This window comes from Oryza glaberrima, chromosome 6 (genome assembly GCF_000147395.1).
Source record: "Oryza glaberrima chromosome 6, OglaRS2, whole genome shotgun sequence".
Classification (NCBI taxonomy): domain Eukaryota; kingdom Viridiplantae; phylum Streptophyta; class Magnoliopsida; order Poales; family Poaceae; genus Oryza; species Oryza glaberrima.
Window position 1 is genome coordinate 17,921,007 of NC_068331.1, and position 25,401 is coordinate 17,946,407.

Consider the following 25,401-nt stretch of genomic DNA (forward strand, 5'->3'; position numbering starts at 1 on the left):
CTAAAAATAAGTGTAACCGTAAGTATCTGTGTCCAATGTCTAATCGTCCGTCTTATTTAAAAAATTTATTAAAAAATTAAAAAAAATAGTCACACATCAGGTAATATTTCTGTTTTATCATCTACTAACAATACAAATACTAATCATATAAAAATTTCTAAAATGAACCGATAAAGTTGGATACGAACAGTACAAAACTACATTTATCTTGGGACGGAGGGAGTAGTAAATTGTAATATTTTGGGATGAGGAAGTATCAATTTTCAATGGTATGACATTAGCTCATGATTAATCGGATATTAATTATTATAAATTTGAAAAATAAATTTATTTTTAAAGAAATTTTTATATAGAAAACTTTACTTTAAAAAAATATACCGTTTAGCAGTTATAAAACATGGTAACGGAAAACAGAAAAATTATTTTTTAAAGTTACAATTGAATTGTTTAAATCACTAAACAATTGAATTGGAAGTTACAACCGCTGAAATAATCTTTTTTTTTTCTTTTTTGGCTAGCCATCGTTTAGAGAACTCCCATGGTAATTCACCAAGGAAAACACAGACAAAGGCAAATGCGGGGAGTTTGGAAAGACAACCGACATTACAAACCTTATCTTTTGTGTTTTTCATCCTAAAATGGCATGGTAATTTATCATGATACATTTATAGGTACGCATTGTGAGGTTCTTCTAACTTTTCCTCTTCCTCTTCCTAACCCTAAGCACCGCCGCCACCAGCTTCTCCGCCTCGTCGTTGCCTGAAAGGCGCACCCTCGACTGCTGCAAGGATGGTGGCGGTGGGGCTTTCCTTCCTCCCTCTCCTCCCTCGCTCCTGTTCCCGAGTCTCATCACCCGAGTAGGGGTAGTGCGGCGTTGGAGGCAGGTGGCGGTGGTGACCCGGTTGGCAACGCGGAGAGGCGCTGCAAAAATGGAGGCGAGTGGTGGTAGACCTTCCTCCTCTCCTTCTCCCCTCCCTCTCGTTCCCCCCACCTAGCCATCTGAGTTGGGGCGGATGGTGCTGATGACCCCTGATGGTGGAGCAGCCTAGCCTGACGGAGATGGAGGCGGGAGGCTGCTTGGCGATAGGGGTGGTGGGGCTTCCTCTGCCTCCTCCCTCCCGCTCCTCCCGGTCTCGCTGGTTGAGGTGGAGCGGAGTCGTGTTGAAGGCGGACGGTTCCATCGGCCTCGCCTAGCGAGGGTTCATGGCAACAACGAAGGTGAACTGGTGGTCGATAATGGTGTCGAACTCGGAGTTAGGGAGGCATGGTGGTAGTGGCAGAAGTCAGAGGCCAGTCAATACCGGCTTGTTGATCGGCAGTGGTGAGCAGCTCATGATGATGACAAGTTCGTTCTTAGAGGTGGAAGGGCCGGCAACGGCGACACACTAGCGGCGTGCACAATGACGGTGCTAGGGGCCTAGGTGACAATGGCAATGTTGGTGGTGGTGGTGGTGGTTGGTCTGCTTGGAGTTGCGCTAGGAGCAAAGCCGAACACAGTTGACAGCGCCAAGGGTAGTGGCAGAGGTCAGCAGCGAAGATGGCGTGGCGATCGCGATTCCCCAGCTTTCGACAGTTCGGTGGAGGCGAGGTTCTACACCGACAATGGTGGGGTAGCGTGATCGTTTTCGTGTGATATAGCAACGGAGTAGGGCAATGGCTTTTAGTGAGATAAGCTACAGCAACTCGGTGAAGATGGTACCCTATGACGATGATGCCATGCCAGCAATGAATACGTTAATGCTGAGGGGACATAGATTATCTGCTGGCATGAGGATGGTGCTTGGTGACGACAAGATAGTTGGGCAGACCAGCTCTATCCGCTTAGCTCACGGTGGAGCGGAGAAGCTTTTACCGTTGCTACAGCATCAACGAGAGCATGGATACCTCCGCATTCCCCAATGTTTCAAATGTTGAGAAAAAAACTTGAAGCTAGTTTTCTGTTCTTTTCTTTTCGGTTGTTTGTTTTGTGCATCTCTATTATAAGATGTGGAGTGTACCAGTCATGGCATTGTAGCTTCCACTTATTTATTCGCACGAACAACCAGAGCTAGCACCAAACAAACATCATTTCGCCATGCAACTGGCCTGATAATCTTAAAACATATGGAACGCCAGAATGCTTTGATCAGCATGTTTACAATCACAAACCACACTCTGTCACCATGTTCACAACATGGGACATGAGGTCAAACACATGCACAGGGTAGTCAGTAATGTATACAATCCGTCCAGCTTGTCCTGACAATCAAGAATAATCTGATAGATCTACATTTCCACAGCATGTAAACATGAGTAAAAAGTTGGGTAAAATGTACAACAGTCCGTATAGTGGTGACTTTGGAAGTACATGCCGCTGCCAGCTCTTCGTTTGCTCCAAAGTCCAGTCTTGAAATCTGACAAACATTTCAGAGCAATAGTTCCTTCTGACAGCACTTGTGAGAACTCATATTCTAACAAATATTACTTGAGCTCAGTATCAAGAATGGGACTTGACAAACACATACTAGGAGCTTTTGCTGTTTACTTCCAGAATCCTGGCATGCAGTCACCTGTATGGATGTGTTCCCAAATGATCTAGATTTTGTCTAGACCAAGGCTCCTCACAATCATGACCCTGACTCCGCGATTTCACCACCAGATGATTCTGGTTTGGTATCCACATTTTCAGGATACAAATCTGATTTTACTTCATCAGATGAAGCAGACACCTTTTCCCCAGAGTCTGTGATAACCGTTTCAGATTTTTCATTGGCAACCAACACCTTGTCACAAGCCTTATTTGATTCATCCTCTGTACCATCTGAAATATTATTCAAGTTGGAATCATCTACGGAAGAAATATTTTCATCCAGCACATCACCCGTGGCCCTTCTAATTTCTCCAGAGGTATCATTTTCCTCTTCACCTGCTGAACCAGCGATCTCATTCGATAAGTACAAGTCATAATTCTTGCTTTCCCTACTCACAAATTGGTCACCGTGAATCTGCTGTGATTCATCATCCGTCTCTTCTTTAGTAACATGAGCTGATGATCCTGTGCAATGAACTTTTGGATGTTTTGGGGATTCCTCATGATCCTTACAAGAGAACTCTTGAGATTTGCTCTCGACCTGTTGTGCAGTATCTGAGAAATGTGAAGTGGAGGGTTCTTTAAGATATTTATCAAAAGAACTTAGGCCTTCTGTTGTACCATCTGAAACATCTACATCACTAACTTCTTGATTAATATTTACCTGAGGGATCTGTTCGTCATGAGGACTTGCAACAGAACCCTGTTCAGGTAAAGGTGAGGCAGCTGTAGCAGAGTCTGCACCATTGTTGGTACCATGTGCAGGAAGAGACTGAAAATTATCCCAGTCATCATCCCAATCATCATCACTAACTTGTTTTTCATTCTTCTCTTCATCTGCATCTGTGGCATTGAGCCCAGGTTCTTGACTAAAGCCACCCTGAGCATTCTGCTCTGAATTTGCGCTGATATGCCCAGGCACTATTGTCTGACCCTGAGTGACTGAAGCTCGGATCATGTCCTACAAACAGCACAGGTTATTTAAGATACAATTTTCAGAGAACACCTAAATTTGAATATATTAAAAATGCAGCAACGCTGTGTCACATCCCAGCAAAATAAAGTAGCATGGGAATCAGTTAGTTAGCACAAACATAGTGTAGGTAACATAATTGTATATACATACTGTAGAGTAAAGAGTAGGGTGACAGATTTTCAAAAATGGACATGAAAGTCAGAATCTAAAAGAAAAAAAATTAAGTTCAGCTCCATGTAAATCAGTCAGTACATAATAATGCAAATACCTGAAGTAGTTGTCTTTTTGTAGGTGCTGCTGACAACATTATATCTTTGATATGTATGGCAGCAGATGGAATCTGAATAAAATGAGAGAACAACTTCTTGGATATGTTGTTTACTTCAGTGAGTTCCTGGATCAGATCAGCACAACCAAAGACCATCAAACTGGATTCAATTGTACATTTACCTGATTTCATGATGAGAACTAGCTAACTAATTTGTGCTACCTGTGAACCCGTGGCACTAGAAGAATAGAAAACCATCAGTAAGGCATCCAGCAGAAGCATTGTAGCCTCTTGCGGGCATTTCTTTGACTGTGCTAGCGTATGGAAGAGGAAAAGCAATTTTAGACATTCATCAATGACACTGACAGAGTCCTTGCTCGAACATCCCTGGAGGAATAAAGTTGTCAGGGAATGCCATCTGATCTTGCCAAAAATTTACAATCCCAAATTAATTAAGCTTCCAAATAGTACCTTTAATGCAGTTTGAATCACAGAAAACACATCTGCCAGTAATTCCACAAATAGCACCATAAAAGAATGTGTTGCTGTTTGTGAGCCTTCAGCTAGCTCTCTTTGTGCAGAGACTTTAAGAACATGTACCCCCAACATTTGTACCTGTTTAGAGGAATCATCTTCTTAGATACTAACACTTCATGACATTTCCGGCATGCATAGTAAGCAAATCCAGCTATTTTACCTGTATGGTTGTACTGCAAAGTGAAGCCTGAACAACTTGTGTGCAATGCCTGAAGCTACCTGACATAAGTTCATTGCTTGTACAATTTTCACCATGATATCCAATCTCATCAACAAGTTTTGCAAGAGCAATAGCTTCTCCCAAACAGAAATATAGTATCTTTGCCAACAGTTTGTAGGAATCAGAAATCTTGTTATCCAGCATTGATATCCTGTTGCTGCATTGTGTACATAAGTATGCCACCAGACTAACCAAAGCTCCCAAGGCAACTTCGCAGTTGGCACACTCATCACCTGGTTCAGCTCTTTCTACAAAACAAATAATCACTTCTTAAATTAGTACAATGGTCTTCCTGTCTAACCATTGTTTTATGTTTATAAGGGAATAGCACTCTTCCATCCCACGGTTTTTTAGGAAGGTACTTGTTAAGCAACTCTTTTTAGTCCTGTTCCAGCCATCAGCTCGCAGATTTGCTCCATAAATTTGGGGCATTTGGACTATGATAATGGGACCAAATAACCAAGGTGCCCCAGGTCAAAGTACAACAGAGTTGGCAAATTCAACATTACTTTCTAACAGAATGTTTGTTCTTAAACTCAAAGGCCAAATCTTAGAAGCACATCCAAAGCATCTGGTTCATATAAAAGACTGAGAATCGAGGTCATCACATTATTTATTTGTGTTGGTGTACAAAAGTGGGTGATAAGGGAGACAATGGAGTCAGAGTGGTAAGTTACCGGTTACATGGGGGACTCATTCAAATCTGCTATAGTAATATGCTACTATGTTATTTCATTAGATTTAGTTTTGTGTTTAATGTCCATAATAATAATTGAGCAAAACTAAAACAGTATTCTTACCAGGGTTATCAAAACAAGAATAGGACTCAACCCTTACGGGGCTAAGAATTGATGTTTATTGAAGCAAGAGCAGTTTGTTGAGCTTTTAGCGGTACTGAACCGCAAGGGGTATTTTGCGAAAAGTTGATCAGCAAGTAAATAAGACTTGATAATAGTACCTTGAAGATATTTCTTCATGATTGGCAAAGTATTTTGGAGAAAGGAGATGATATTTGACAAGCATAGATTAGAGGGGACTTGTTGAAATGATTGGTATGACGTGGATACCAGTAGCATCATCAGTTTCCACCAATGCTGCCACAAAAAACAACCTATCAGATTCAATGCATCTCAAAAGTAATTCAAAAGGCGCTAACTAGATAGGCAAAATTTGCTACAGGACACGCAAAAAACGCGTAATTAGCTGAGGTAGCTGTAGCAAATTTTGCCAACTAGATATGATCAGGGAAACCCAGGTTTTATCATATCACTACCTCATTTTTCATTCGGCATGCCATTGTCTCAGTAGCAACAGATAATTCAGAAATCAAACTATTGCTTAAGCATTCCTGAGAACTTCCGCACCTACTGCAAAGATTAAAAGAAATAACATACAAGGGTAAAAGGAGTGCTTGCCAAATCTTGTCAAAGGAAATAAAGTAATCACCAGTATAGAAAAAGGTTTTGACTTTTGAGTGTGGTGAGAATCTGAGAATTACCTTTGAAGTATAGTAGCAAGATACCATGAGTAGAACTCTAATGCAACAAAAACAAACTCCTCCACCTCAAAGAAGTTGTCAGGGCACAATCTGATTATCTACATGAGGAATCCAAAGTAAGTCAGCAATTAGATGTCCCATCAAAATAGTTAGTGTGCAATGGAATAATTTTGCACATTAAGGGCAAGAAGCAATTTGTTATTGGATACCAGTCTACAAATTAATTATTCAATTGGGTCCTAATTGTCATTCATTCCCCTATGCAATTCTGTTGTCGTCACATGTTGTCAGGTGGGGCAGCCCACATTAACAGAGAATGACATATATAGGACCTCCTTGAGTAAAGGTTTGCCTGATAATGAAGTTTCATGCTCTTATTGTTGTAGCTAGGTAAAATGCAAAGCTAAAAGCTGTAGAAAAGCAATAGTTTTCATATAATAGTTGCATTTGAAAAAAATACTTAATTTTAAACTCAAAGCAATTTGTGTTGACATAAAGGTGAAATGATGCACCTCCTATAATTAGAAACCACAATGACTGAATTACTAAGCATCAACAAGAAATCCAAAAAAATGTTAAGGTAAATTGGGAAAAATGGCTATCTGCATTAAAAAAAAAAAAAGCCACCGAGGCAATTGAGGCAAGGACAGTGAGGATTACCGTCTCAAAAAAGGTAATAGGTAAGATGGCGCCGAATTCAGGAATAACGTAATGCATTGTTTCTTATGCTGTTTAATAACTCGTTAGTTTTTTTTTCCTCTTGGCAATTAGTTTTGTGTTTTTATCTCCTCTAACTCCTCCAAACACTAATATTCATATATCCTCAAAATTACTGCACTAACACCATAGTGTTTTGGGACACACTAACAAGCATAGTGTTTTAGGACTGCAGACACTGCAACAGCATTAAGATTTGGTCGTAGATCGTCGTAGATCGTCGTAGATCAATATGTCCAGGAAGCAAATTAACAAAGACAAGACAATACCTGGGAGAACAGGCATACAACAGGAGCACTTGAACAATCAGCATAAGTAAGAGCCTGCATTGTACAAATACCTTGTCAATCAAGGAATAACTTAATCAAGCAAAGAATGAGAAGTATGGCTTGGCATGGGAAGGAGTATTAGTGGCAGAGGTCATTGAGATGAGAAGAACGCCGAGTCATCTAGCCCAACACAATTAAAAGCATGGATTTAATCTAACTGTATCACCTAAATAAGTGTCCTACTTCCACTCTCATTAAAAGCTACCAGATGAAAAGCACCCTTCAAGAGGCACATTAAATTATGACAGTTGGAGCATTGAAGTATTAAGGCTAAATAATATTAATGAATATTTGAGTCTAGTATCAATCCCACATTAGTTTTCCTGGGAATCAAGTGCCCTTCCGCCTATTGGCATATTAAGCTACAACAATAATATATTCATCATGTTCCTAGCATTTGACATATGATAATCAAATCTTCAATCCTGAACATGTCCTTCCAAGGGGTATCCAATGTAATCTCCCAGGTGTACCATTACTATTTCAACACATAAGTATGAGACACTTAGAAAATGCTACTCCATTTCCAAATAAAGCATGTATAGTATTTTGTTGTGAAATTGTGTAGGGAATTAGGGTAGTTTACACATAAGCTTGGGTTTTCATCATTAATAGAAGTAAATAACTTAAGATAGGGGCCAGCAAGTTTAACTGTTTTGAAAGTATTGTGGCAACAGCAGGGATGCACTGACCTGTAGGAGTTCCTGACAAGTATCCACTGTAAGAAAATTCATGCTAAAAAACACTTGTGAAGTGAGGGACGATAACACAAGCAACATTTGATCACATGGTCTTGGATTATCTAGTCCAGCGCAGACAACAAGGCCTCCAATCTTTTTCTCATTATTACGGTCAAGATTGATTTTTATAGCACTATTCGACATTGATGGTTGTGTATGACAAAGCACAAGGACCGATAGTCCCCAAAGAAACTTGAATTCAGTTAAATCCAGTTTGACCATACTACGTCCAGATATAAATGTCTGTCCAAGCGTATCTTCAGAATCATCCATTTCGAACTCCAAAGGAGCTGCATCAAGAGCTGTTGCTTGAAGAATTAGTGCCCAAACTTCATCAAGATACTCCTTTGCCTTTGATGACACCAAGAATGACTGGATCCCATCAAGGAACGGCTTGTGCTGTTTTTAGGAAGACACAGAAGAACATTATAACCTCTTTAGGGCATAATTAAAAAGGCTTGATAGATGATCTTACGTTGATTCTTGAATGCAGACCAAAACTTATCAAGCTATAATCCTTGAGGGCTCCAATCCAATACTTTCCTAAGAGAGATGAACTATTTGCAAGCAAAGGTGCCAATTGCTGATGTTCATCAGGAATATTTTCCTTCATCCTCAAGAATTGATAAGTATAGCATTTTACTGCAGCATGAGCAGTAAGCAGACGTACTTTTATCTGTCAGATGACAAAAGCTAGCTCAGGAGCTCCGTAGAGGCAAATTGCAAAAACAAATTTGGATACAGTGTATCACCACTTAAGACAATTTTGGAGAACCATAATACCTTACATACAACCCAATCGGCAAAAGATGGATAAAATAGGTCCTCTATGTCATTTAGCGGACGGCATATTAGCAAAAACAAGCGATTAAGAGCTACCCTGTCGCCCCCAATTACGCTACTTGTCATAACCTGGTTCCACCAAGCACAGATATTTATCAATATGTCTGGTGTACAGGGCAAAAAAAAGGAACGAACGGGAAATATTTTGCTAGAAACCTTTGTGACAAGTTCAAGGCCAGCCTCAAGGAGAAGTGGACTAGAAGCAGTACTTATGGCCGTTCGAACAGCAGAAACGAGCTGAGCCTGCATTTTAAATTTCAAACACAGAAAAAAGCAGAGTAAAGCAATCATTCAACTACAGGATTAAATCAAGTTTACAGGGCTATATATAAAAGACTAAGGTACAGGATCACGATGTTACCCCAAAAAAAGAAGAAACACTGGAAACTGAGATGTAATAATCACCTGAAATTGCTCCAACAATATATGCCCAGGAAATTCAGGATCCACAGCCATGCCAAACTAGAAATATATAAAAAAATACAACACTCAGCCAATAAGGAAATTTAAAGGCAGTGTTATGGTCAACTGTAAAGAAATGTAGAATAAGTTCTTGTTATTGTCTCACCCAGGTTTAGGATATCTTCACCTTTCCTGATAATAAACCTATTTACCTAAATAATCAATTACTTATCTAGGAAAAAATGATCATGTGCCAAAGTCATCTTAGAACATACATACAGTAGGATTATACCTCACAAAACTATTTACTAGTTTCACAGCATCTTGATGGCAACAACATGCACTCTCAATATTCAACAAGGCAGATGGTGAGGACTAATTTAAGTTTCAGATATGTTCCTTGAATTAACTAAGTTAGTGCATCATTGGCATTACTGCACCAATTGATTACGTAGTTATGTTAACGCAAAATTGTTTCCAAAAGAGCCAATATACCTTGTCCATAATCAAACAGAGAAGCTTCACTCCTATTGGCTGCATGCCTTCAAATTGTCCAGTACTTATCTGCCATGCAAATGTTGTTGTCAGCTTTTAATCGGAGAATTCACTCCAAAAGTTCTTCAAATTGTGTTGTGCTCTGAATATTAAATTTGTTTTCTGTTTGGACCTGATATGAAAGTGAAACCAACTCTTGTAGCTTAAGAATTAGCCAGTCATTTGACAGATGAACCCCTTCAGCTACTGCACTTCTTGCCAATAGGAGGTCAAAATGAGCTGGTTCTGTTCCAACAGCAACAGGTACATGGCTAACACATCTGTTTCCATGCAAATAAACATTTTAATAATAAGTGGGAAGCAAATAAAAATATATATCTGTAACAGTCTAACAGACATACTCTGCTGCAAAAACCCTGGTGCGATATCTCAGATGCTTATTTCTTTGTGGAAACTGGCTAAATTTATTGGCAGACCAGTTTGTTTTTTCCTGCTTTGAGCTAGATATCATGTTGTCTTCATCTGCTCCATAGTATATATCATTCTCTGCATTACTGTCAATGGGATCATGTCCAGAACTGGACAGACCTTCGCTTGTGTTTCTTGCAATTGAGGTAGCAAGAACCTGAATGTTATAAAAAAATGACAATATAAATCTACCAAATCCAAAGCATGATTTTCATCATGAAGGTTCTGTATAAATGTAACAAATATACTAATAATACATGTGTTCCTCATGCATAATAGACGCATTGAGGATAAGGCATTATACGCATTGAGGATAAGGCAAAATGATGCCTTATCCTCATTAGTTTGTGCATGAAGGAGAAGACTAAGGAAAAATAGGATACTAGAAATAAGAAACATGGTTGCCATGCCAACTACAACAATCGACAATCTACATGAATTTAAAGAAAGGTGATTGACAGAAAGAGCAGTGGCAACTGAGATATGGTATCTGATACTAAAACAACATTCACTAACAGTACACATGCCCTTCCAAGAAACTAAAGAGTAGTAGCACATAAACTTAACAAAGTAATAGCAATCCTCTTTTAGGATATTATGCATGTAATGCAGTGGAAAGAATTGATGCCAAACTTGCCAACCATTATGAGTTTTGCATAAATACAAGAAACCCTAGAACTAATGTTGGGGTAACTTTTGTGTATGCCACTAAGTGGAGACCATTCACATATGCCACTAATTTTTCCGTTCATGCACATTCCACTGTTCCATTACTGCCCATTTTATGTGGAAACAAGCCCGGAGGAAGAGTGGCCTTGAGTTCCACTATTTGAAAGCTCTGGTGGACATGCTGTGCTGGGGCTGAGATAGGTTCCTGGCCACCTCAGCCAAGCAGTCCATGACACCCATAACCATGGCCAAAGTGTAAGAGACTGAAAATAACGACGAGAACTCTGCCCCAGCTGCAGGATGGAAGGTTCCACCACCGTGGCAGTGGCCCTGCAATGGCCAGATTGTCCTGCACTGGTGCTGCTTCACCCATCTCCATCACCTCAGCAGCCACCCCTGACATGGTAGCGGCCTCCTGCTTGCTGGCAGCTCCAGCCATGAGTTTTCCGTGCTGTCCAAGAGGCTGCTGTCACTGCCATTCTACTTGATGTCACCACCACCGGCTGGCTCAGGGTCCCGTTCACAGGCCACCGACACCTTCTGCTGCTTCTTGACCATGTGTTGGACAAGGTATAAATACATTTTATTGCATAAAGGGCTGTCAAGCAAATATGGGTATCATGCATATCTAACGTTGCAAGCGTAGCAAAAGCAAACAAGTCACAACCAAGAAAGTAATGAGCTTGACCAACTGCATCAGTGTTGTCAAGATCAATGGAACATGTATTGACCCAACTCTCTCTGCTTGTCCCAACTCTATTGTCGACTCCTCCCAGTTGCATACTTCTTTTATCACTGGCAACAAATACCCGAGGAAAAAGGTAATTCCCATCCCCCATAACAGCAGGGGGATTGAAGTTTGAGATAATGTCATGTAAAACGGGCATTAATGGAACAGCAGCATATGTGAGAATAGGCAAAAGTTAGTGCCATAAATGAGATGTGAATTCTTCAGTGGCATGCAGAAATTTTTTTAAAAAAAATGAAGTATTGAATTTTGAAGGAAGTATTAATTCATACCATATTCCTCAGCACTGCCAACCATCGAGATGGATGAAGTGGACATGATGTGTACAATAAGCGAATAATAGTCGAACGAACCAATGCTGCTATTCTACACATTAGGCAATTAAATAATTAGCACTACACTATACACAAAAATTTCTAATGGAGAAAGATTAGATTGAATTCTAACAGCAGACAGAGTAACGAAGTGTGCAGAAATACTAAATAGTACCATATGGATAGCAGACAATGTTATGAACCTGAGTTTATAATAGTACCAAAAAAATTATACTGCTTAGCAGCACTTTTGTGCATAGCCAGTTCCGCTATAGCCAGAGAACTAAATAGGAGGGCCTGAGCTACATGTAAATTAGCAATGTGCCGATATACGTATTACCAGAACACGAGATGGAACTGCACTACTGCAAGGCAAAGAATAGTGTTCTGCACCTGAGTCTAGAGAACAACTCTAAAGCTCCCAGAAGGACTGGTGCTCTTGTGCTCCCAGTCCACTATTATGTTTTGTTGCCAAGACTAAATGTCTCTGTCATGTAAATCCATCATGTATTCCTTTTCCACATATAAATTTCCATGTATGTAAAATGAACAATAGTTGAGTGTCTTTGGTTCATGACCATATTTGGTCCACCAAAATTTCAACGGATAAAACTGTCCATAATTTTGGACTTTTGGTTGCCCACATTTGGCCAAAGTTAGCCAACAAAATGCATGGAAAATGACCAAGGAGTTTTGGCCGGCCAAAATTTTGGCAACCATCCAAGAGCATACATCACTTACTAATTACCATATAACATTCCTACTAATAGATAGGATACCAACTGACTAATCCCTATCCTAGGAAACTAATTGATTATTTAGGGAAATAGAATATTTTGCCTAGTGCAGTATAAATCAAATATGCAGAAAAAAAAACATACTCAGAGTCAGTTTCCTCATCAAGCATGCTGAACAGATTCTCTTCAATGTTCTGATTGATCATAGCAGCCTGACAAAAAGATTCAGAAGCAAAGAAGTATATGCATTAAATTTTGTGGAATTATGCCAGAACAGAATTCTGGCTAAAAATCACATTAGAACTTTTTGCTTTAAATATGTTAGAAAACTGCTGTGAAGAAAGATGTTTGCTCAATTTTATTCAAGTAGAAGACTTATCTACTATTCCTATATAAGTAGCCCCATTGGCTACGATTACATGGAGACACATCATAAAAAATGTCACAACCGTTGGATCGTAGTACATACTAGATATCAGCCATCAGATACAATTGGAAGGCCACTAATTAATTAATTAATTAACAAACCATCTAACTGTCAAAAGTATATTAAAAAACAGAGCCCACATAACATTTGTCATAAGAACTCAAATATTGTTGTATACCAATCCATATATTTGTATAGAAAGTTATTGACACAAAATAGCATAGTGATGACTACTGACTAGTGAGTGATGACCCACAGACTGTTACTGAATTTTGAGCCACACAAGATTTCATCGTTTATACCAAGAAATTGCTAAATCCAGATATGTTTAACAGATGTGATGTAAGCCAACTGATCTAAATGCTCTTCAAGACAAACAAAGATGTTGGCACTTGGCAATGTATTTTAGTTGCAGTGAAACAAGCAGCAGTTTCTAGCTTTGAAAAAATTGGCAACAGATAAGGGTTTAGGGTTTAAAAACTGATACTTATGTTATAAATAGGTATTCTATAGCAGGTTAGAGGAGAACCGAGGAGGCGAGGACAGTGTGCATCAAGTAATCAGGGTGATTGCAAAAATAATAACACAAATAACACATGCACTCATGTGCACCCTCATGCACAAAATGGGACTCAGTCCCAACTGTAGGGCTCCAAGACAGTCTTAGACTTGGCCAATGTGGCCTATATAACTAGCATGGTTATTAAGGCGGTATGGCGAGCTAAGGTGCTGCACACCCGCCTCAACGCTATTACGGTATAGCGGTATGGCGTGGCGATGCCCTAAGAATAACTCTGCTAGCAATCAGAGGAGAAATAGGGAATAATCTGGTATGGAAAATATAAAAAATGGCAAAACAGCCCATCAAACCAACCCTCATACCGGCCCACAAAGCCCAATAACCTATTAGGTCAAACATCTATACCCTAAAAGCATCGTGCATCAGATGTCCACAGCCGCCGCCACATGAGAAAACCAAGCGAAGAAAAGAGGAAGGAAACAGGAGCCAAGCTGAGCAGAGGAAGGAAGAGGTGAATGGAGCAGTGAGGATGGCAGCAGGGAGGTGAGGGAAACAGATCTGCCGCAACCAGAGCTGATGGTTATGGGAGTCGTGGATACTGAGACGTCGTCGCTGCTGCTAGGGTTCCAGATAAGATGGAATCCTCTCTCCCTCTCTCTCTTTCTTTTGGTGATGTTTTGGGTCACCATAACCCCCCTCCTCTTCTCTCCTGGCATGGGATTGGGGTCGCCATAATCCCCCTATTCTCTCCTGGCATGAGATTGGGGTCGCCATACACTGGCTGGTATGGCGTCAGGACGCCCTGGAGCCAGCAGAGCGCCATGACGCCTTCGCGACGCTATGGCGACGCCTTAGCGATGCCTTAAAAACAATGATAACTAGCCAGGTTCCCACGTTGACTGGGACACTGGGTCATGGAATAGGACCACGGGAGACTCACAGATGCCTCAAAAATCTGGATAAAGGTTCTTCAGAACACTAGTTCAATATGCAGAATGTAATCCAATGGATCTGGGTCAATGACCCATTAAAGAGAGAAAAAAAACTAAGATAAAACAAGCAAAACACATTATGGTGTGCATTTGCCAAACATATACAGAAATCAACTAAGCATTATCCACAACATAAACTGAAGATCAACCAAACATTCCACAAAGGGAAAAAGGACAAAAAGTAATGGCTGGCCTCTGACCTGCTACCCAACCAGCCTACATTCTAGGATGCATAGTTGTTAACAGAAAAAATGTTACTCCTTGAAAGTTCCGCATGTACCAAACAATATGCATTTGAAATATGGCATTCAGAAAAAGAAAAATCATCATTCCCTTATTATGTACTCCCTCTGTCCATGAATACAAGGTATTTTAACCCTCTCCATTGTCCACAAATACAAGTGATTTTTAAGTACTACTTGCCCCATCAATCACATCTCATTCAAATTTCTTCCCATCTTACCCCAACTACTCCTCTAACGCAGTTTGAGGGAGCTTAAGATTATGAAAAATAGCTGGTTGGTAGTCAACTTCTGAGAATCTGGAGAAGCCGGGTTTCACAGCTTCTGGCTTCTAGTTCATTTTTAGTATTCTACAACTATAGTTTTTCAAAATCTGGAGGACAATCTAGACTGTTTGGGGGAGCTTCTGATTCTGGAAGAATCTACAGCTGTCAGAAGCTCCCCCAAATAGGCCCTTAATGAAGGGCACCATAGCCTTTTCTCCTTATCCTTAATCTCTACAGCAGTACTTAAATATGTTATATTTGTGGACGGCGGGAGTACGTTGCAACGAAAATTCACACGAGAAAAATAAGAACTAATATCACGATCATGAAAATGGTGTTAACCATGGCCAGCACTTGATCAGAAATATTGTATAAGGAGAATCCTGTTTGCATGCCTTACCGGATCTCTTTCAATCAGATGGCGTAGTGTCGACACTGCCAAATGTCTCAAGCTTGGCTGTCACAAAAATATCCAGAATGAGAAAGCAAGTGCTAACAACAAGGTACTCTGTAAACAACCATAGCATTACTTACCTGTCTTGAGTAAAGAGTTGGGATAAGACTTTGAACATGGGAATGCACAGGAACAGCTTGAGGGGCAAAAAGAACAAGCTGCTGAGCAAATCTAACTGATCTGCAGTTTTCAATAAATGTTATATAAATTCCATAACAAAAAATACTCTAGAATTGCATCAAAACTTGTCCAACCAACTGCTTGTTAAATTAAACAAAGGCTAGCTGTTTATGTCAAATTACATACTCTATAAGCGTAGCCGTTTCACTTGAGGAACTTATCTCTGCAATGACAGACTGAATTTTAAAATATTAGTTATGTGGACCAACTTCTGAAGACATCAAAGCAAGGAAATAGTTACAAGCTATTCTTTTAGGCAATAATTACTCTCCCCATTACTAAATACATAGTATTGTTTTTGCTTATAGAACAAGAATTGGTCAAGGGGGAAGCCATTAGTATTTATAAGGAAAGCATGCTACAAATGTAACGTGAAATGGCAGACTAACATTTATTTAGTAATAAAACTGGAATGCTAAAACAGCATGTGCTCACTAATGGTGGGTCTAATAATAGCAGGATCCACTGGAAAAGTATGTTCTGACTTTTTTTTCTGTAGTAGTAATTACACGAAAACTTTACGGAGAAAAATGCACAACCTTGCAGCGTGAAAAGAATGTGCTACCAGGAGCAAGTTCAGGACCAATTACTGCTACTATTGCATTGATAAGATGACCTATTTCCTGCCTAAGATCCACATATCCATTTTCTTCCAATAAAAGAATTTCCATAGCAAGGAAAAGCGTCCCCTGTGAAACAACATATCAAAGCACCCATTACAAATTTACAATCAATTGTATTCACAATGTTTCAAACTTGATGCTCAAAAAACAAAAATAATGTTTCAAACTTGTTGCAACCAAATAAACACATAAAATGTGACAATAAAATTGAATTCCAGGAAGCAGGTATTTCCGCTCTGTATGAATGTATGCACTGTACATGCAAAGCAATATAGGATGCTTATATAATTATACGGCCCTCTAAAGCACTCTTCATGAATAAGTATTTGTGTGCAGTAATCATTTATGGACATAAAGCAAGGAAATGGTCATCAGCTCAAATATTTTAAGCCAGGTACCACCATGATGATGTTGGATGTTTTTCTTTAGTGGTACCTGATGTAAATTCATGTCATATAAAATTTCCATGTTTATATGTTTTTCTCCTTGTGTAATTCTACTCTTTGGTATAACCAGGATCAAGCATTATGACAACGCAAAAAGATTAAAAGAAAGTTATTATTTGACCTCCCTTTGAGATGGACACTAGTCAAGAATGTAGCTATGATCCTAGTGGCTTATACCTATATACAAGGAAAAATATTTCACTAAACTATACTTAAATATTTCTGTTTTTTTCCAAAGCCTGACACTATGAACAGAACAGTGTGTAGACAGTTTGTGAATAAGGTCACTAGATCAGTCTGTGAGGTATGTCCAAAACAACATGACTCTAATTCCTGGCATGCCAGTTATTAGCTCCTCTTTTCCAGGATTTGCCACTAAAAAAAGCTGGTGGATGGAGGGATAACAACCTTTCAGTGGCTTCCAAGGAACTTAAATTAATTTTACCTACACTAGACAGCCACAATGTATGGCATTTTCTTGTGCATGAAAATATGTTGAGAAAGTGGTAAGTAAGATTGTATAAAAACAGGCATTGATAGCTGAAAGCCCATGCACCACCAGCGTATCTGCCACTACCCCCACAAGGTCTGAACACATGCGATTTAAAGAAACAGAAATCTTGTTCTTGCACAGATTATTATGGTATTCAAATTATGACTGCAGGGATCAATACCTGAACTTGGGAGACATAAGACAACCCAGCAGCTTCAATTGTTAAAAGAAGAGCATGAAGCGACCACAACTGCAGATTGGAATTAGAACTCTTACTCAAATGAGAGAGTGAGCTCACAGTAGGAGTAACAAGAGTAGATAGTGCCATTCCTCCTGCACTGTACCCAAAAAACACATCATTGCAATGGTTCTCCATGTCTCAAACAGTTATCATACAGCCAAAAATGAAATTAAGACTAAATAGTCTAAATGCATTTCTTGAATCCATCTAAACATGCAAGTTAACCCTGGAACTAATAGCATATCTCAATGAAACAATAGATCTATGAATTACAAATTTAGTATGATTTAAACTTTTTGAAGATCAAGCTTGTTATGCCTTTACCTCATCCTTAAGCAATAAAAGTGATGAAATGTCTGTCATGTATAACAAAACGCAATGATGAACATATTAAAGTAAGATGAGGATGTGAGGGGCTGGGGGCATATCAACAATAAACACAAGATCACAAGTGAAACAAGCAAGCTCATAAATTCAATGGAATGGAAAAAATAACACAACGACGTGGAAAAAATAACACGACGACCAAGAGAAGTTTTTAAGATATCAAACTTACGCTCGATGTATGCAGCCTAACGAGAGTGTAACTGATGCTGTATAGCTCAGATCAATTGGTGTTATTAGCTCTCCAAGAAGGGAACGAGCCTAGAAAATTGAAGAAAACGTCAATATTATTGCATCAGGTGTGCCATGCCCATCTCATCCAGATGAGGCCTTGAGATTATAAATTTCTTGAAATGATAATATTTTGTATAAATTAACAAGATAAACATACAAGATTTATTCTAACACAGTCCATCAAATGGATAGGAAAGAAGTAATCAGTGCTAGGAAAAAAATAGAAATATACTTCCTCCGTTTCACAATGTAAGTCATTCTAGCATTTCCCACATTCATATTAATGCTAATGAATCTAGATAAATATATATGTCTAGATTCATTAACATCAATATGAATATGGGAAATGCTAGAATGACTTACATTGTGAAACGGAGGGAGTAATTATAAACATTCGCATTTCATTATAAAAATGCTAGATTATGTATCCCACTCAACAATTTCAAGCTGCTTCTTTCCTATGATTAGTAGTTGATGAAAACAAGATAGTTACATCTAAGCAGGCCCTTTATCTGACATTTTATACTAGACAGAGAATGTAACAATAAAAATCAGACAACTTGAACCATTACACAAAAATATGTATTCATACAAATAGAGATCAATATTTATAGTTGAGAAAGTTTTCCAAATGATAAGTTAATTTGGTTGAGCAAGCATTCATAAAAAATTGTTGACTGTGAAATAACATCAATTTTATTAAAAGAGCAACAGAACCATATTCAGTTTTCAACAAACAGAAGTAGTATTAAAAAAAACTAGTGACAAATGAAATGATATAGAGTTTCTATCAAAGTAACAAATCAAAAAAGAAATAAAGCAGATATATATTAACAATAACAAAAAAAATAACAGCAAGCAAAATCATAGTTAAGAGGCAAACCATCCTCGCGGTGAAGGCATCATTCCCAATACGTGCTAACAAACCAAGACCTTCACATGCTGCTCGTCGTTGAGCTGTAGAAATTTCACTCTCCAGTAGAATCCCCTGATGTAGAAATAACATTAAATTTGCAAAAACAAACATTTTTTTAATTTTGAGTTTTGCATATGGTGTATAATACTACCTTGAATGTTGATTGAACCATACTTAGTATATCAGTTGACAATGATTGAGCACCACGTAAAGTCAGAAACTCCTGAAAGATAGCAATATAGCATGATAATATTAGAAAATACAAGAAAAAAATATTGTACGCTCTCAGCTCATAAAAAATATTCAGTGTTTCATACAGTGAACTATAGTGGATTCATCACCCCGTAACATAAACTATGTACAAAATCTCTACCTCTCCAAAATCATAGCTAATTATCTTAATACAAAGATACACAGTTTTCCTGCGTATTGTTCAAAAAGACACTCGCAGTTAATAAAGCTACTGTGAAACCATCGGTCCCTTGTACCACACAATAAATTTAAGCACCAAGTCACATAAAGTACATTTTTAACAAGTTAACCAATATTCAACACATGTTCATTTTATACTTAGGTAAAAAAGTCAAAAATATGATAAGTTCCCATCTAGTCCTATTATTTTTTTTTTACTTAAATAGCAAATTAAAATTATGACTTCAAATCTTACATGTTTAAAGTTCAAAGAATTTTGATTTGTTATACAATCAAAATTCATATTTCAGCCATTTACATCTATTTTGATGTATTACAGCTTTTAGATGTGAGCACTATTGAATAATTGTATCTTTCTTTGTCAATGCTACCTACCCTGTTAGAAGCTCTTATGGTGTAGTAACATTAAAACAAAAATAATTACCCTTTCCTATGCAATAGCATGTTCTACGTAGCAGTGCCACAGTAATCATGATCTAAACATTTCGAATATTAGATGTACCTTCAGCCCTGACAACAGAGCAACACAAGAATTTGTAACAACAGTCATAAACCAGGATTGCTTCTTCCCGGACTTTAGGCACTGGTCAAGATTGTTTAGGAGTCTTATCTTGACAGTATTGTCCTGTCAGTACACATGTTAACAAAGGGAAATGATAAAAGATCAGTCAGAAACTTACAGAATTTTCAATCAAGAAAACTGAATAAACCTCTGGGGAGTGAGATCAAGAGTACACCTGACAAGCAAAGATAGAACCGTAGCAGAGAAGCATCTGGTTAACGAGCATTTTGCTAACTGATTCTGGCTTCATATGAGAAAATAAATATAGTTAGCCCATTAAGAATATGCACCTGACAATTTAATGTCAATGGGATTGAAATGTATGAGCATTCAATAGCAAGAAGCTTAAGTGAAGTATGACAAAATATAACAGAAGTTGCCAATGAATCCCTTGTATATTTTTGGGACATAGGTAGTAATGATTTTTTCCAGCAACAGTAAGACATTATTTTTGCTGCTCCATGGACCTCAAACCTCCTTGACCATATCTGCTGCCACTTCCTTCTAAGTGCTGTACTTTTTTCCCACTCTCATCAGGTTTTACTCTTGGTATGTTAATTAGATATTCCTTAGTTATAATGTAACACCCTTGTAATTTTTCCCATGTATAATTCCATTGAACTCCATTTTTTTTCAGTTCAGAAGTGACACTTATTTTTCTGGATTTTGCGGTGTTTTATTTAAATTGTGATTTTTCTATTTGATTTATTGCATATTGTGGATTTTAAATTTTTTCTGATGTTTTTTCTTGACAGTCAAATGGTGTTGACCTCATGGGAGTAGCGAAAGCACATCATAGACAGAAGAGGGCAAAACAAAGGGTATTTGGTCGAGTGACAGGAAGCAGATTATAGATCCAAGGGCAGCAAAAGAGAATTTTTCTCACAACAGAAAGAACATGGCACTATGGCAGTACAAAAATAACATGTATAACTGAGTGTGATTTACAAAACCAGTTCATGATATTTTAGAATAGTAAACCTAGAGTGTTGTTCTTCAGTCTGGACACACAAATTGGTATATCAGAGTTTTAAGCAAGCACAACTGCACAAGTATATTGATTGTTGAACTGAGCAAACAAAAGATAGCTACCTGAGGAAAGTTGCTCATTTCAACATCCCAGACACATGGTAGAAATCCATCAACGCCACCATCAAAAGCTCGTAGTTCATCCTCAAACGAATCCCTGATAACCAATAAACCATCAAAACTATGCCTAGAGGATTTGGTATATACTTCAATATAGCAAGAGGTCATACTTGAAAAACTACCTTCCAGGTATCCATGGACCCAACGAATTATCTCTCTTATCCAACAAAAACTTCAAGCATGAGCTTTCTTCCCATCCAGAAGGGTCACTAGTTTTATGAATATTGCAGAACGAGTACAGAAATTAATATGGGCTATACACAAATTTGAAGATAGAAACTGTGGCATAAATTTTCAATGTTCAGATCAAGCCAAGAAAAAGGATAAGCAATATGGAGTTTAATAGCAGGCTACACAAGTTATATTATATCAAGAATTCATGTAGGAACATTCAGATCATGAAGCATATGTGAATAAAGCAACATATGCAGTATAATTTGAAATAATCAGGAATCACCACACCATAATGTTGAAAAGATAACGGTGCTGTAGACAAAATAATCATGCAAAATTGCATATTAGCATTGAGCGAGCCCCAGCAACTTATTCTTCATTTGATTGTGTTGATCAAAATTTAAGTATGCCAAGCAACCTACTTGAAGTTTCCTTTATTTAAATATGATCCATGTTCTAAGACTACTCAAGTATTTACAATTTCTAGAAATATAATGAGAAATCATGCACCTACAAAAGTTACAAGAGCATCAACTAAATATTTGGTTCCAATTTTCGCAAGCATCAACTATAGAAGGTTCTGTTACACGTCAGCGTCATAAAATAATTGAACCACAAAACCACAATGGTACAAATTGTACTCCTGTCATCAATATGTTAAGTTGCTTTGATAAACAACCTAGTTGGCTAATCCTGCATGATACGGGGTAGTAGAATACATGAGTTATTGCAAAAGTGTTTAATTGCAAACAATTTTGAGCTGCCAACAGTGTCAGATATACAAAATAATACTGTGGTGGAAAACCACACAAAATCAAATTCAGGGCTTAAGAGTGGCAGGAGGGCTCAGGAAAAAATATATATTCCGAAGAAGCTGTCTATGTTCACTATATTCAAATGTTTAGACATTTAACATTTAATGCATGCAGTATGATTTGTGAAGGATAAAAATAACAAAGCAATGACATTCAAAAAGAGTACACCACCTGAATGGGCTTGAGCACAGCTGAAGCATCTGCTGGTGCTCAGATTTGTAAACCATTGGATTGGAAAGAGACTGATATGCCATCAATGTTCTAGTAGTGAAGAGGTTCAGTGCAGAGTTCACATTTGGCAATTTCTTAGAGCTCAATGAAGATATAAGGGATAAAGCTCTGCATCATATAGGTTGAAACTTAGCCACTGTAAGATATAATATAGACTAGAACAGGGAAGATTCAGCTATAACTTTTACGCACCCACCAAGGTAGGCCAGCACAGGGTTAAGCAGAATTCCACCGTTGGCATTTGTCATAATTGGAGAGACAAAACTTCTTATGAAGGCAGTAAGTGCCTCAATCGCAACAGACAGGACACTGCAGCAAACAAGCTAACCAATCAGTGAATATATAATTGACTGGAAGGTAAACAGAACAATTGCAGTGAAGTAGTGAACTGATGTTGAGGAGATATCTGATGCAAAATTATCATATTCACTATTGTGTATGGTACACTCTAACCGTTAAGATAAGTGATGAGAACCTAAACTCAGCGGTTAGGTGAACTTTGGATGGCTAGATCAAGCCAGCTTGACGGATTGTGGGGAGCATTAGGGGGATGACCAATTACATGGATTGTCAGCAACATTAGTGGGATGACAATCAATTACAAGCCACTTTCTAACAACAGCTTTTATAACTTAAAGTACAACTTGGACTGAAAGTCAGAGTAAAACCGCAAGAAGGAACTAAACCAATTCCAAAATATAGGAAACGGAAAGAAACAGTGCTTGAGATTGTTATGAACTTATAAAACTTCTGAAAAATGTATTGCAGATCTATTGAGTGTGAATTGATATCCCTCAAGCTGTTAACAAGGAATTGGTAACTGTGCCATTTGATAAGTCATCATCTATCCATCAAGTATGGTTCAATTCAAATAAGCTGCAGATGAACATACGAACATGATGACTGCACCCTCCATCCCAAAATAAGTTCATTTTTCACCCATCCCACACATACCAATACAAACCCAAAGAGACCAAAATACCCTCACTTTCTCAAATCCCAATGCAATTATTCCTCTCTTTATCTATTCCCTACTTTCACAAACTCGGATGCAATGATTACTCAAAAATGTTCTTTTTTCACCTTATGCTAATTGTGGAGTAACATTTAAGCCAGTTTCATATTACATAATAAAGTGTCATGGAACAAACAGATCTATCACATGTTGCTAAGTGTCATAGTAGAAATAAACATAAAAGAAGATATGAGCTTAGGAAGCTAGTAGTTGATGAAAAACAAACCGCAATTCTGATGCCCAATCCTGCACATGGCGAAGGTATGACTCGGGATTTCCAGTAAAGGGACCAGCCCATAGTAAAAGAACATCAAACACCTGGTCTTCCAGCTCCTGAATACATGCCCACAGAAAAAATTACTACTACAAAAGTTCATACAAGTTTTACATATAGGACACAGTATCTTTAATACCTCTTTTGGCATGGATGCTAAAAGAGACGCCAAAAGCAACCAGCCGGCTTCACGCTCCGCACTAGCAGCCACTGGATTTCGGCTGAAACCATTAAGCATCTTTTTGGACACTTCAAGAACGGACTTGGGCAGTCTGTGCATTTATTAAGCAGGCAAAATAAGACAAAGTATTAATATTTCAGAACAGGGCATTATTTCCATTAACATAAGAATGAGCTTATAAACTGTTCTGTACAGTAGTATATAAATGGGCTAAACATCCTTTTTAAGGATACTCCCTTAAAAAGGATGCCAGACTGCAGCAACTCGAAGAACAATGTTAGACAAATAAGGATGGATAGAGAGTCCTATTGACAGACTGTCAGTTCATCTTTGCTTTGCAGATAGACGAACCAATCAGGTTCTCAATGCAATTAACTTGCTAACAGCCAAGCTTAATTCAGATATGAAACAACTAACGAATACAAGACAATTAGCGTGCAACATAGTGCTGAACCAACTATACACCCACCTAAAATTTGCCATAGGTTCCATTGTCACTGATCGAGCTTAGGAATATAGCAGCTAGCTTATCTCACATCACCTTTCGAGTGACTTTCTAAAGTTGGCAAAAATGCAATGAGAACATAATATAAAAAAAAAAAAGACTGCTAGCAGTCTAGCAAACCACTGCAAAACACAACTAGTGAAAAACGTATAAGATGACAATCTTGAAATCAGCACCCACTAAATAATCTTGCACTTTTCCATTTTTTATGTGGGAGAAAACAAAGAATTCGCTATGAAGATGCATAATAAAGGCAGACATATATTTGACCAGAACTGCATCCTTTGTTTACCTATAATCAGGTATTACAAAAAAAAATATAACATAGAAATTATGATAAAATGAACCTTGCAGGGTAACCAAGAAGTAACTTTGGTGAGATTGCAACAAGAGCAGCTAATACACTAGCTTGTCCATGAAGCGAATCGAGCTCAAGATTCATAATTTTACCCTGTTTTAAGCAAATTTGACAAGATGATAGAAGTTAGAGTACTAAAACTGTAGCATTGAAAGGTGGTGACAAAACAATAGTGAAGAAGTAGCAAATAATTTATAAAACGATTTTCCAAAAAGTCACTGAGAAATATATTACTCCACAAGAGCTAGATAACAAGCTATAGATAAGATCCATTGGAATTTTTAGGTCAATACTAAATTGCCAGACTTGTAATGACGGATGAGGGCAGTTTAGTAAACAGTACAAAGCCTGGTCCATCAATTCTGAAAGTGAAGCTCTGACCATCCCAATCCCGTACTCTGCTCTAGTTTCAGAAGTACGTATTACAGCCATTTTCACCGTGCAATGGTTTATAGTTATTTTTCAACAGCACAAAAAGATTAGGAGTATATCGTAACATGTTCACACTAAACAGCTGCTGTATTTTTTTCCTTTTTTTTGTGACAAGTAAACAGAACGAGAGGCACCTACTGGCAATACAGCTTCTGTATATTATCTCCTATAGGAAAATTGTGCTGCAAGCCAGCAATATGCTAAATATTGCTTTAACATATTGGATTAAACTCTAGTTTCAACATCATAGTAACTATGTTAATATTTATCGTTTTTTCATGCAATTTTGATACTAAAAAAACATAGATCACTCAGGGATCAGAAT

At 38.1% G+C, this 25,401-nt stretch overlaps 1 protein-coding gene across 3 annotated transcripts in view; it reads right to left on the bottom strand.

Moving 5' to 3' along the window:
• Positions 1-2,048: 2,048 nt before the first annotated feature.
• LOC127776733 (protein SWEETIE) overlaps positions 2,049-25,401 on the bottom strand; it is a 32,657-nt gene continuing 9,304 nt past the window's right edge. The window contains exons 13-49 of one of the 3 annotated variants that reach the window (XM_052303263.1): positions 24,634-24,737; positions 23,740-23,872; positions 23,553-23,659; positions 22,504-22,620; positions 22,252-22,419; positions 21,214-21,300; positions 21,035-21,128; positions 20,118-20,186; positions 19,883-20,005; positions 19,100-19,171; positions 18,916-19,020; positions 17,971-18,059; positions 17,355-17,511; positions 16,151-16,300; positions 15,738-15,787; positions 15,512-15,611; positions 15,378-15,434; positions 12,675-12,742; positions 11,752-11,845; positions 9,996-10,219; positions 9,767-9,914; positions 9,595-9,663; positions 9,103-9,159; positions 8,854-8,940; positions 8,638-8,766; positions 8,330-8,530; positions 7,807-8,253; positions 7,055-7,108; positions 6,069-6,166; positions 5,844-5,937; positions 5,529-5,664; positions 4,511-4,818; positions 4,285-4,428; positions 4,036-4,200; positions 3,814-3,939; positions 3,234-3,530; positions 2,816-3,124 (exon numbers count right to left, since the gene is read on the bottom strand). In XM_052303263.1, the coding sequence (XP_052159223.1) occupies positions 2,963-3,124; positions 3,234-3,530; positions 3,814-3,939; positions 4,036-4,200; positions 4,285-4,428; positions 4,511-4,818; positions 5,529-5,664; positions 5,844-5,937; positions 6,069-6,166; positions 7,055-7,108; positions 7,807-8,253; positions 8,330-8,530; positions 8,638-8,766; positions 8,854-8,940; positions 9,103-9,159; positions 9,595-9,663; positions 9,767-9,914; positions 9,996-10,219; positions 11,752-11,845; positions 12,675-12,742; positions 15,378-15,434; positions 15,512-15,611; positions 15,738-15,787; positions 16,151-16,300; positions 17,355-17,511; positions 17,971-18,059; positions 18,916-19,020; positions 19,100-19,171; positions 19,883-20,005; positions 20,118-20,186; positions 21,035-21,128; positions 21,214-21,300; positions 22,252-22,419; positions 22,504-22,620; positions 23,553-23,659; positions 23,740-23,872; positions 24,634-24,737 (4,890 nt within the window). In that variant the 3' untranslated portion in view covers positions 2,816-2,962. Of the gene's footprint in view, positions 3,531-3,813; positions 3,940-4,035; positions 4,201-4,284; positions 4,429-4,510; positions 4,819-5,528; positions 5,665-5,843; positions 5,938-6,068; positions 6,167-7,054; positions 7,109-7,806; positions 8,254-8,329; positions 8,531-8,637; positions 8,767-8,853; positions 8,941-9,102; positions 9,160-9,594; positions 9,664-9,766; positions 9,915-9,995; positions 10,220-11,751; positions 11,846-12,674; positions 12,743-15,377; positions 15,435-15,511; positions 15,612-15,737; positions 15,788-16,150; positions 16,301-17,354; positions 17,512-17,970; positions 18,060-18,915; positions 19,021-19,099; positions 19,172-19,882; positions 20,006-20,117; positions 20,187-21,034; positions 21,129-21,213; positions 21,301-22,251; positions 22,420-22,503; positions 22,621-23,552; positions 23,660-23,739; positions 23,873-24,633; positions 24,738-25,401 lie in introns of all 3 variants that reach the window. The other 2 variants (XM_052303262.1, XM_052303261.1) reach the window with 2 other exon arrangements.